Genomic DNA, 13,231 nt, shown 5'->3' with positions numbered 1-13,231 from the left:
AACCAGCTCTGACACCTGCTTTGGGATTTACCTTTTCTTTGTAACTCGGTTGAATTTATTTTGGTGTTGGAGCCCAGGAGCATGACTCAATAAGAAGTCAGTCATTACTATCACAACAGATAGACTAGCTGAAGTACTTGGCAATGCATATTTTGATTAATCTGAATCATAGATATTTCAACGAGGTGTTTATCTGTCACATGGATTACAGTTCAGAGATTACTGTATTTGTTACCTTTGCCTTTTTACTCCTCCTCCTTCAGGACACGAGGCCAGCCCCCACATCATGTGATTGGACACCAAATACTACTGATCGCAAAACACTCCTGGTTCCTGCAGTCTGGGACAGATGGACAGAGATATACGGACAGACCTCCAAGCCAACTAGAGGAGAGCCACGATGAACCTTCTTCCTTTCTTCTCCATTGAAACCTGGATCCTCTTGCTTATTTTTGTAGCCCTCCTGATAGCGTGAGTAAAATAGACTGTATTAGTTCTGTGCGTGTGACATTTTCCTATTCTTGCTGCTGTTCATTCTCATGCAAATCATCTACTGCAGAGCAACCAGGTAGGTGTGATTTCCAGTCTCTAAAATGTTCTGAAAACCAGGATAGAAGCCTGAAGACCATACAGATGAGTGATTTTACTCCAAGGTTTGGAATGTGTGCAGATACTTTTGCAATGTTTTTACGAAGAATCAAGGCAATAATCAAATCATAATGATGTCAAGCATTTGTTACCATGGATTGTATTTGCTGGCGTAGCTCATTGTCCACAGAAACAGCCTTAAGAAGGGCTGTGCCCCTCCAAGTGAGGCTACTCTGCGGAGGAGAGCAGGCAGTAAATGATGCTACTGACAACCTCCAAAGGTAGAGAGCAGCAGCAAGGCACCAGTAGAGCAGCTATAGGACCAGCTCTCACCCAGCTCCCTCCTGGTAACAAGGTGCTACATGCAGGGGCACAGCACAGATATTCATGTGTATGTACTCAGGGGAGCATCACCCACACCTGCTCCCCATTCAGCCCTTTGCAGGAAGAAGGAAGCAAGCCCAGAGCAAGCTCAGTTTCCTGCTCCTGGCTTTCCAGACAAACCCATCAGGCAATTCCTGTGGAGGCAGCTGTGCCAGCAAGAAAATGCTGTTGTTCACCCAGCTGGTGCTGCTCATCTCTGCAGTGCAGCGGGGTTGGCTGAAAATCCCCCTCTGCTGGGATGTGCATCATCTCCCCTGGAAGCTCCTGCTTACAAGGCTGGACTGACAAACTTTGTAGCGCTGACAAGCCCTTAGGCGAGACAGCATGTTGCTAGCCATAAACCTTAATGATTAATGTGGTGCACATGAGCACAACCCATTTATCTACCCTGGCAGTGCTCCAGCTGTGGTGGTTCAGTAAGCTCTGCAACTTCTGGCCATGTTTTTTTGAACCCGTTCCTGTGATTTGGAACCCTCACAAACTCACTGGGGGCAAATTCTTAAAAAAAAATAAAATCAGAAATATTATTGAACCAAAATATTATTGACCCAAACCTTCCTATCCTGATAACTCATGCAGTGTAGGACCGCTGACTGCCACAATCCCACCTCCTGCAGCCATTTGCAATTCTGTTGCAGCTAAAAGGACAAAAATCAGATGTCTGTGCTCCGATATCTGAGCTAAAATAGATCTCCAGTGCCCATCAGCACCAGGAGGCTGCCTACAGACCTTGTGTCTGTCCAGGGAAATGCTGTCCCAGTTCACACATGAGTGGTGACCCGGCATTTCTGGTTCACTTCCGTGGTAAGAAGATGTAATGATTATTCTCTGGCTTCATAATGAACGTCCCTTTTCTCCCTGCCAAAAATTGTGCCACGTTTTAGCCATAAGAGCATTAGATTGCATTTCCCTGGCTACGTTTCAAGTAGATTAAGCCTTGCCTATGTTCCTATAGCACTGTGGGCCTTTGCAACCAGCCAAGTTCAGCATTCCCTGCTCCTCCCGCAGCCCCAGCTGCCCATGAACATTACAAGTGAGAATCCATAAACATTTTATACTTTGCACTGAATTAACATTTGACAGAAATGTTAAAAATTGACAAACTGAGTGCCGACAAATATCCATTCCCCTGTTTTTGCCCACTCTGTTTGGACCACAGGATGAGGTCCAGGTATGTGCTCCAGCAGAACCTCTGCTGAACACCCGTTGCATTTGGGGCCTCTATGTTTGGCATAGTAATCGTCTCCATCAAAACTCCTCTATTTCCCCAGCTTTACAGCAAAGCTGCCCCAGGGCACAGCTGTGCTGCCATCATCTCTAAGCCCAAACAGGATCTCTGATAACATCCCTCTGCCAAACCTTTGCAGCTTTACATCCCTTCTGCAATGAACCGCTCGCTTGGGGAGCTGCAGCTCCTAACCAAAAGCAAATATTTTGAAGAGCTCTTTCAACACAGCCAAAGACGAGCTTCAAAGGGCTGCAGCCCAGGCCCTTGTTGAGAAACAGAAGGCCCCGAGGTAGAAGTAATAACTTTACAGCTGCCAAAAAAGGGTGCTTCAGAGGGAAGAAATCTGCAAAGCCGTCAATAAAATCTAAAGAGAACGCTATCAAGAGGAGAGTTCCTGATGCACCGCTGCGCTGGTGCAGGAAGGGAGAACAATAAATGAAATTAAAGTGCAGCTTGACAAAAGCCCTGTTTGGGACATCACTTCTGGCACAGCTTTGATTCCCCTTCAATGAAAACATGTGAGCTTGGTGTTCTTTCTCCCAGCTTTCTTTTCTGCCTCTCCTTCAGCTGGCAACGAGATCCTCTTTTGCATGTTGCTAAAGAATTCGAGGTGCTGTTCCCACCAGAGCTCCCATGCTCTTACGAGGCAGCTGCTTTAACCCCACACCATCTTTCTGAGGATGCGTGGCAGCAATGAGCCCTACTGTGTTTATTTTATCAGGCAAGAAACATTTGGGCTACTTATATCCAGCTCCTGATTCAACCTCCTCTACACAGAGATAAGGTGACATTGCCATAGCCCCAAGGCCATGGCGATGCAGCACTCTGTTGTGCTTTCTGCCCCACAGATATGGAACATGGCCATTTGGGCTGTTCAAGAAGCTGGGCATTCCTGGGCCAAGACCTCTGCCTTTCTTTGGGACGTGCCTGGAATACCGTAAAGTAAGTGACTGCAGCCTCCCTGCCTTAAGAAATGCCTACAGCTGTAGCTGAGCAGATAACCTATCATCGCTGTGTATCTCCAAACACTGAGCTCTGCTCCAACAGACAGGCTGTGCAAAGATCATGTAGGATGAAGGCACAGGAGCACACATAAGCATGGTACATCTTCACGTGCCCTCTGCAGTGCTTCCAGGGAAAGGAACACCGGAGGCAGCCCTCAGCATCACTTTGGAGATACTCCTCCCAACCACCTATCTCCAGCATCTCCTCCATTGTGCCCTGAATTCATTCTTAAACTGTTTCCCACAGGGCTTCTTGGAATTTGACACTGAGTGCTTCAAGAAGTATGGGAAAATCTGGGGGTGAGTATTTGCATGAGCCAACCATCACTTCCTAAGCTAAAATCACAATCCATACAAAGGGGAGAAAGAAATCTCTATGGAAAGCCCTCTTTCCTTACAGCCCTGATGGTCCCAGCTCAATGAGCACAGCACTGGTTGGGTGCACACGAGGTTCATGCTAAAGCATGGCATGCACAGGGCTGTGCTGCAGTCATTCTATGCGGAAATTGCTTTGACCCATACTATGAAGGCTGCACCAAAGCCAATAACAAAAGGTCCTAACCCCTAAATAAATAAATAAATAAAATAAAACAAAATAAAAATCAATATCAACGCCTCTCATTATTTAAGGGAGAACCTGGAACTGGGAACTCAAGTTCCTCTGGTTCCAAACAGAAAAAATCACTGCAGTTCTTCCTCATGCCACTGACCCAGCCCTGTGAGCTTCAGCAGCTCTTGCCACTCTCCTGCAGACATCGCCTATGGCTTTTTACAGCTGCTGCTGTAGCTTGGGCTGCAAACATGCGTATCTTCTGCAGTGCACCTATTGGCCCCTATGGGAACTTACAACTTCGAGTCTGAGAAAGACGTCTTGGCATGAAAGGGGAAGATGCATAAATCTGCTTATATCTATATCTGTTCCAGGAGAGTGTTCGGAACTTGCAGCTTAAAAAGACAAAAACAAGGCTCGAGCTTTATCTCCATGGGTATTTCAGTGCTGGCAGCCCAAGTCTCCAGACACCAAATTCATGAGGCTGGAAGGGGTCGAACAAGTTTCCTTCTAATACTGTAACGTGTTTAAGTGTCTGGAAAAACACAGAGAACCAAGGGAGAAAGCGAAAACACTTGCTTCATTTAGTATCTGGTCCTTTGAGGGACTGATCCCTCCTCACTTCCCAGTGAATCTGGAAGGGGCTAAGGCCCCTTTATCATTAACAAAAACAGATGGGAGATGGCCTGAGAGTCCCCTTCCATCTCCAGTTTCTACATTTCTGCACTTCGGCATTTGCAGAACAGTGAGGCTAGTGATGGAAAAGGGTCTGTTTAACACATTCTCTTTCACGGGCATCAGCAAAACACCACAGCAAAACTATTTGGGGTTGTTCACTTCTCTCCTCTCTCCCCCCACCAGGATTTACGATGGCAGGCAGCCTGCAGTGGTTGTCATGGACCCCCAGATCATCAAAACCGTGCTGGTGAAAGAGTGCTACTCCACCTTCACCAACCGCAGGGTAAGAGGGCGGCACTGCCGATTCCCACACAGCCCAGAAAACAAAGTGCAGGAGGAGAACATCACACTAAGTGTGCACAGGGCTTCCCAGAGGGGCTGTGACTGCACTGTAGGGATTACTGTAAGCAGCCACTGTATGTCACTGTTCCCCTGCCTCAGAGCCTGGGGACTGCATAACAAGGCTGCATGCAGCACTCCAAATACTGCTCACCCCTCTCTCTGTATACATAGGCACACAGAGGATGAATTTGAGAGACTGTGTGAACCAAACTGGGGTGCAGGCTCTGGCCAACACTGCCAGGTGTGGGCACACACATGCACTCGGGCACGGGATATGTTTGGATGCTTATACTGTTTACAGAGATCACAGCTCAGTTTGCTTGCTGCAGGAAAATGCATGATGTATATGCATGTGTGTACATCCCCATTCCTGCCAGGAAGCTGCAAACTTCCCTGGGGTTAACACCTCACCTTCTTCCTTTCAGCGCGTAGATCTAGCAGGGGAGCTGAGAAATGCTGTCTCATTAGCTGAAGACGATCAGTGGAAAAGGCTCCGTACTGTGCTCTCTCCAACCTTCACCAGTGGGAAGCTAAAGGAGGTAAAACACAGAGGATGGAGCTCAGGCTAAATCAGAAGGACGGGAGGCTGTTTTCAGGCTGAGATAGTCACAGGGGTCTGATTTCTTTGGCCTGTTTAATTTATGCCTAATGCAAAAAGGATAAAACAGACATGACGTAAAAACATAGCAGAGAAATCGTATTTGCAAATATTCCTGAAAATCCCTGCAGCCTCTGTAAGCCTGCCTTCAAGGAGTAGAATGTACTGTAGCATCCATCTCTGCTTTGTGTTGCAGATGTTTCCTACAATGAAGCACTTTGGGGAGATGTTGGTGAAAAATGTTCAAAAGAGGGTGGAAAAGAACAGCTCTGTCCCTGTGAAGGAGTAAGTAGCTGCTGGGAGCAGCAGGCTAAGCAGCAACCTTTGGCAGCAGGTGCTGGGGCTCTTCCATTACCGGAACACAGATTGCTTGCTAGCAAACCCCACCTCTGACACAAGGTGTGGGGCTGGTGGGGAATGCTAAGGGGAAAAATTGAACTGGGATGTTAGAGAATTCCTACAGGCAGAGACCCACAGGGAGCCTTCTACAGGGAATTAGAAGGGGGAAAGAGTGCTCCAGCCTCACCCTGTGTGCACACAGGTCCAAGATGACTAAATTCCAAAGGAAAATCCACTTTCCCTCACATATACATCCATCTTTTTTCACCCTACGTACCTCCCAGTTGCCATATGTCCAACTTCCATCTCAACATGGGAGGTCCTAACCAGAATTTAGACAGGAATGTGGCATAGGCACTAGGAAAAATATACTCACACCAAATATTTAACCACAGTGTCTTTTCCATCTTTTCTCAGCTTCTTTGGAAGCTACAGCATGGATGTAGTCACCAGCACTTCCTTCGGTGTGAACATCGACTCCATGAACAACCCTAAAAGCCCCTTTGTCAGAGAGATGCAGAAACTGACCAAGTTTGATTTTTTTGATCCACTCTTCATCTTGGCATGTAAATGACTTTGTGTAAAAAACTTCGGGTGTTGAGCTAGCAAGCATACCAGACACCAGTGCATCTTATAGATTAGCTAATCAGCAGTTGCTTAGATAACCTCACTAGCTAACACAGAAGACCTGATGGCTCTTGCCTTGTTGTTTCCTCACTGATAGCTCTGCAGTACAACTCCAGGAAAGAGGTGGGCAAGAAAATTAATGGTGGCAGGTGCCATAGTGAAAGGTGGCACATTCTTAGTTCATCTTTCAAAGTAAAGATTATATCCAGCTCAGTTATGCCCAGTTCACAGGAAGATGGGAGAGGGCTGGATGAATATAAACTATGCCAGAAGAAAAAAACACAAAGCTCAGGGAAAGAAATAAAAGAAGGGAAATAATTTGTCATTAACATGGCTATTTCCTCAGTAACTCTTGTAGCTTATCTTATATGAGGTAGGGTTTATTTACACTATGGAATTTCATTCTCAAATTATTTTTCAGTTGTATGCCCATTCCTTACCCCTCTTATGGCCAAGATGAACGTCAGCTTTTTCCCAAGTGATGCTGTAGATTTCTTCCTGAGGTCTATTGACAAAATTAAGAAGGACCGTGAAAGGGAGACTCACAAGGTAAGCAGGCATGAACTTGTTATTAGTTGTGGCAGCAAACTTCCCTTTTCTCACTACACTCGCGTGAAATATCATCACTTAAGGGTATTGATACCAAAGATGAAGCCGAAGTCCAGTAACTCAGCATGGATTGCAGAGCCACTAAATTGCAAACATGCTTTTAATGCCTTGGGAAAGGTCTCATTTGAACAGTGTTGGCAGAGAAGCACAGTGGACTTAGTACATCCATGATCTGAGGCAGAATTCAGATAAAGGCAGAATGAGATTAAGCCCGGGTTTGCAAAACTTGTGATAAAACAGCAGACTAAGCCACTTGTCTTCTTTGAAGATTAGGAAGGGGATAAGAGAAAGCAGAGTAGGCAGAACAGGGGCACTGGACAGCAGTGCTGCCTCTTGGAATTGTGCCCTCCCCTCTCCCTTTTCAAACTCAGAAAAGGTTTCCCAGCAATTTTCTCCCTTTTAGAAGTTTGGATCCCTTTTCTGAAACGCCTTTTGAGAAACTGCTTTCCTACCCAGTGCCTTCATGAAAAGGGTAGAGTGGTTTTGAAATAGAATACAAGGGCCATGTTTCACAACAAGGATACCACATGCGTTGTGGAAATGTTTCCAGTTTCAGAGCAGTGCCCAGGCTGTGAGGGCTTTGTCTGTGCCCTCCTGATGGACCTGTAACCGAAGAAATTCTGCTCCTCTTTGCAGGGCAGAGTAGATTTTCTGCAGATGATGATCGAATCCCAGAAATCAGACAGCGATGGGAAGAACTCACATAAAGGTAACAGCATCCACATGCTTGGGGAGCAGGGTCTGTGGGAGCAAGGAGAACATGGGGAGCTGTTTCCCGGAAGAAGGCTCCATGGATCCCCACTGCCCAGCTCCAAGCTGGAGCCTGTCTCCTGCTGCCAGCACCAGAAGTTTCCTTGGCAGGCAGGCAACCATTTTTACCCAGGAAATTACCCAGCTCCTCTCATCAAATGATATCTTTCACGCTAAGTAGCTATATGTGCTTGACATAAAAACCACAACAAATCTGCCCCAACGCCACCCATTACTCCTTGTTCTTCCCTGGGATCATCAGCACCATTTCTCATCTCTCCACATCCTTTCTCCTCCAGCCCTGAGTGACATAGAGGTCCTGTCACAAGCATTCATCTTCATTTTTGCTGGCTATGAGCCCACCAGTAACACACTTTGTTACCTGGCTTACCTGCTGGCCTTGCATCCTGATGTACAGCAGAAGGTGGTGAATGAAATAGATACCATTCTACCCAACAAGGTAAGGGGATGCCAAATGATGGCCCAAACCTTCTGTCCTGCTGTCCTCCTAACTCAGTCAGGACAATGACCTTAGCTCTGAAGCATCCTCCTCTGGGATATTCCAGAGCTCCAAGGCACACACAGCTCAGCCCTGTAGTGGTTTTCTTTTTGCAGCTGAAGCTTTACAGACCAGTGCCCTGCACAAACCTGTTTGCCATACTCTGCACCCATGAATGGATGGATGTGACTTGATAGGCATTTTCGCACTCAAGGACAGAAAATTCAACCAACAAAGCAATTTCTACCTTGCATTTTGTTCTTCAACAAATTTGAGACATAGCTGGGGCAGAAGGGGATGGAGACACTGGTTCCAACACTCATTTTAGGAAAATCCAGTCCTCGTGCCGACATACCTGATCACCTTTCACCCGCTGTCCACAGGCTCCGCTCACATATGAAGCGATAATGCAGTTGGATTACCTTGACATGGCCGTGAATGAAACCCTCCGGCTCTATCCCCTCGGAGGACGGATTGAGAGAACCTGCAAGAAAGATGTGGAAATAAACGGGGTGACCATTCCAAAAGAAACCATTGTCATTATCCCACCTTACACCCTGCACCGCAACTCCGAGTACTGGCCAAACCCAGAGGAGTTCAGACCAGAAAGGTACAAAACTGCAAAACATGTCATGAAAGAGAAGAGAGATCCTGCTGCTTTTTCCTCACATAGTAATTAAGTATTAATCTGATTAGCTTCCTAATGGTGTTCTTCCTATCTATTCACTAACAATACAAAAGAGAAATCGCAGGCTCATGGAAATGTCATTTTTAGAAGAAAATGAGCTTTGCAGTTAAAGCAGGGTTGCAAGCAATGTAATCTCATTGGGAGAATATTACTGACACCTCATAAGATCCCGTATATAGTCTTTAGATTTTCTAAAGGAACATGTGTAGATAGCTACAAGTCCATCTTCGTGTACCTTCATTGCTGAGACATAATAGCATAAAAATGAGCGAGTTTGTGTAGGGCACCAATGAGAGATCTCCAAATAAGTAAAGAGATCTATTTTTTTTGCTTTCTTGCTGCCTTCATTTTATCCCCAACATGTGTCGTTACCCAGGTTCAGTAAGGAAAACAAAGACAACATAGACCCATACACATACCTGCCTTTTGGAGCTGGTCCCAGGAACTGCATTGGGATGCGATTTGCTCTCCTGACTCTGAAAGTTGCCATCACTTCCATATTGCAGCACTTCACCTTCCAGGTCTGCAAAGAAACTCAGGTGAGGCATAGAAACAATCAAGTGGTACCCAATTAATGGCTGAGTTTCCTTCCTTTCATCTCTACTTATTTCATTTCCCTGTCTTGAAGTGCTCTTTTTCCCTTCTCCCTGCTGCAGATCCCTCTCAAGCTGCTCTCGATGGGACTCATGACTCCAGAGAAGCCCATCATTCTCAAGTTAGTCCCTCGGACCAACAATGCCAAGGCATAGAACCCAACTGTGTCCTGCTGCAGTCTAATGAACCCTATGCTAACAAAGGGGTCACACACTGCAGGAAAACTCTCATACGTGTGCAGACACAGAAGTGCAACTTAGCTAATTCTAGAAGCAATTACTACATATTTACCAAATAACAGCTGTCAGAAATGTAATGTGGATCACTGGGCAGTGGCAATGCACAGCCCCCTTCATTTGATTGCAGAAATTGAGAAATAAATCCAAATGAGAAGCTGATCATCCACTCCCTTCTAAGGAGACTTCTCCATCTGGAAAGAAGGAATTATTGTGGCATTCAAGAGAAACAAGGTGTGATGGAAACGCAAATCGCTAGAGCTCGCTGGGCAGAGATGGGTGACTTTCTTCTTGGTGTACTGATGCTTGAAATTTTCTCTGTTATAATTGAGCCGACTGGTGTGCGACTATATCCTAGTTACCAATCCTCTCCTGTGCCATGTGTTAATTAAACTAAAGTGTGTACAAATACTGTCATTAAAAATGTTTGAGAGCTGCTCTGTGCTGTGTATAGCAGCTGATCACTTCCTATTTAAAAACCGTATTCAGCCTCAGCCCTTGAAATTACCCATGTACATTGCTTTCCACTTAATTTAATGAATCTGATCCTTCATTTAATGCGATCAAGCCCTCCCATTTGTACAGTATTTTACAAACACTCCAACTCCCACCTCTCCATCTGATTAAGAGGTTGCCTCCGGTTCAGCTCTGGCCAGACCTCCACCGTGCCGGAGCCATAGAGGAGAGATTGCAGATCTGGGAGGAGGACCACTGCTCCTGGGCATGGCTCGTATGTGCTGCCTTGCATTGCTCATCATGGGAGCTCAGCCTGGTGCAAGCAAACTTAAACCCATTTCAGAGCACATAAAATGGGACTAAATATCAAAAGCCAGGTCAGAGGTTCACCTGGATCCAAGTTTCACATGTTATTTAGCCCTGGTGTATTGTGCTGACTGTGATGCCTACACACCAAATGGAAAAGGTGTGTGGAAGATATTCAAATAGCTGAAGTTACCCCTTCACTTTCTCCTTGCATCTTTTGCTCCAAGGCATGTTTCTCAATCCACTTATTATGGTCTATAATTTCCTCTCATGCCCGCATGCTTTTATCTTTAGTCTCCAGCAGACTGAACTGCAACACGATCCAAATGCTACAATCCAACATAGTACAGATTTATTCAAGAATTAACGTCCTTTTAATGGTGACAGCAATTAACTGTTTGAGAGCAGACAGCCAACAGCTTGTTAGGCTCGTGATCACTGGGAATCCTTTAACCAAAGCATCAGTTCTTCAGAAAGACACAGTAACATTCCCCAGGCTTTAATTCAAGAGTTAGCAGCTTGTGCTGTCCCAAAAGGCAGATAAAACAATTAGAGTGCTCCCTTCTGATGCATCATCTGTGAAAAATTGTTTGGGTTTTGCTATGTACACAGAAAGGCGTGGTTGGAAGTGCTGCCAATAGGGCTGTGCTTGCTTTAAAGCATTGCTCATCTCTTAGCAGGGGTTAAAAGCTTCTGGTGAAACAGCTGGACCCGCAGCAGCCAGCACTGATGGAAGAGTGCAACATCCCTGCACTGACAGAATGGTTAAAAATGCTTTTTAAATAAAAAAGAAAAAGAAGATAAAGAAAAAAAAAAGAGAGAAAAGTAGAGGTAGGTTAAAGTAACTCCAGTCTCAGCAAGGAGGAAGGAAAGCAGGAGCCACCATGAAAGCAGCAAGTCATAGGCCAAACAGCTGCACTGAGACAGGAAAGCCATATTAGTGTCTTATGAACCAGATGAAGCTCACACACATGATGCTGGGAGCAAGAGCAGACTAAGGCAACTGCAGCCCAATGCAATTCCTGCCCTGTACAGTGAAATCGCAAGTGTAACCATACACATCATTCTTACAGGTGTGAAAAACGTGACTAAAAGACTGGTGTCAGCCCGTTATGACCTGCCAGGACTATAATAGCCCATAAATGATGGGCAACAGAACCATGGGGTGAGTCTTCCGGAAGGAAATCAGATTCTCTGTGCCTTACCTCCATAATATGACTCTGCCTTCACGGGCTGCCTCCATCCTCCCTGTGCTTCCCATTGCCCTGCTGCCCATCACCACCCATGGCCAGCCCTCAGCAGGGGACAGGAGCCTGCCTGTGCTGCAAGCTGTGCAGCCATCGCATTGATTTCCACCCTTTTGGCTGTTTCCTCTTAAAACCAGAGGTACTATTGTTTAAACCCAAGATCCCAGTGCGCTCTGCTTTTGAGTGTTTTTACTGATAAATGATATTTATCATTTCTACTGTTCCAGATACTATCATATCTACTCCTTGTTGATCTTCCCTACGTACTGTTGGCAGCTGTGGAATGTGGTGTTCTCCCATTGCATCTGGATCTTTCTGTCAGATGAAAAAACTTCCTAGCAGCTCAATGGGGAAGTTAATTTGGGTTAATTCTGTTCCCTTCCACCCCTAAATCTTTCCAAATTCCAAGGAAGACAGAAAGCGAGAAAAAAAAAATATGAAAAAGAGCAATGCAACAACATATTACAAATAAGCTTTTCACACAGTTATTTCAAGCAGGCGAGTTGTTGTCAAAGGGCAGCAACAGTAAAAGGATAGAGAAATGGCACCCTGAAAAAACACGAGGTGTTGGTCCATCCCTCAGGAAGATTTCTACAATTATGCATGACTGCATTCCCTGCCCTTCCGAAGGCGTGCTGGGAACGTTCCAAGGAAGATGTATATCCCACGACACAGAAGCTGGTATTACATCAGTTCTGATGAAAGACAAAAACAGTTCTAAGGGGGAGATTTGTTTCCTTCTCTCAGTTAACTACAACAGAGCAACCATTAATGTTACAGTAACTTGCCTAAATGATGTAATAATTCCAGTTGATTGCGGTGATCAAATGGATTTTATGAAAAACAAATTTCCCCCTTACAACAAAGGAACATTTCATGTGCCTTCTTACCACAGCAGTCATCGGGCATTTCAAAACCAGCCCGAGCCCTGACAGAGAGAAGAATGGCCTGACTATTACCAAACTAACTGTCCCTAAAGTATTGAAGTCTTTTGCAATTCCATCTTGCCTTTAAAGTGAAAAATGAAACATTTTCAGACATATTTCAGCCAAAAGGAGGAATAGGCAGCGCTGCTCCTTTTTCTCCCCTCTGCTGATGATTCAATACATCCTCTATTGATACTCTGCCATCAGACGCCTACATGCTAGAAGGTGCACAAAGGAAAAAGCTGATGTGCAGAACACGCCTGGTTGTCACAGTCCTTCCTTCCTCCCTCTGTCTTCTTATTAGCAAGAAGAAGCCGGCGCGGGGAATTACCAGGTATGACAGATAGTTTGGAAACGGGGAAAATCTGCAGCTGAATTTATCCTCTGACATCACCTTCGTCTGCAGTAATGGAGAGAATTTGGTGTACTGAATTCCTCACCGTACGGATACGGAATTTTGAAACCCCTTACTATGGCACAAATGTTGGCAGGATATTTTATTTACTGCATCATTACAGGTTAAAAGAATCTCCAGAGGATTCTTTTTTTTTTTTTTCTTTTTCTTTTTTCCCAGCTCTTAAT

At 45.4% G+C, this 13,231-nt stretch overlaps 1 protein-coding gene across 1 annotated transcript; it reads left to right on the top strand.

Moving 5' to 3' along the window:
• Nucleotides 1–347: 347 nt before the first annotated feature.
• CYP3A37 (cytochrome P450 3A37) lies at nt 348–10,014 on the top strand. Its single transcript, NM_001303151.1, is given in 13 exon segments — nt 348–471; nt 3,049–3,142; nt 3,452–3,504; nt 4,616–4,715; nt 5,200–5,313; nt 5,569–5,657; nt 6,129–6,277; nt 6,760–6,887; nt 7,584–7,656; nt 7,997–8,157; nt 8,580–8,806; nt 9,261–9,423; nt 9,541–10,014. Coding segments are annotated over 13 exon segments (1,515 nt in total). The 5' UTR covers nt 348–400; the 3' UTR covers nt 9,634–10,014.
• The last annotated feature ends 3,217 nt before the right edge of the window (nt 10,015–13,231 follow it).

The sequence above is a fragment of the Meleagris gallopavo genome, chromosome 16 (assembly GCF_905368555.1).
Source record: "Meleagris gallopavo chromosome 16, MGAL_WU_HG_1.1, whole genome shotgun sequence".
NCBI classification, from domain to species: Eukaryota; Metazoa; Chordata; class Aves; order Galliformes; family Phasianidae; genus Meleagris; species Meleagris gallopavo.
Note: the sequence above shows the minus strand (reverse complement) of the source record. Positions and strands in the feature narration are given on the sequence as shown.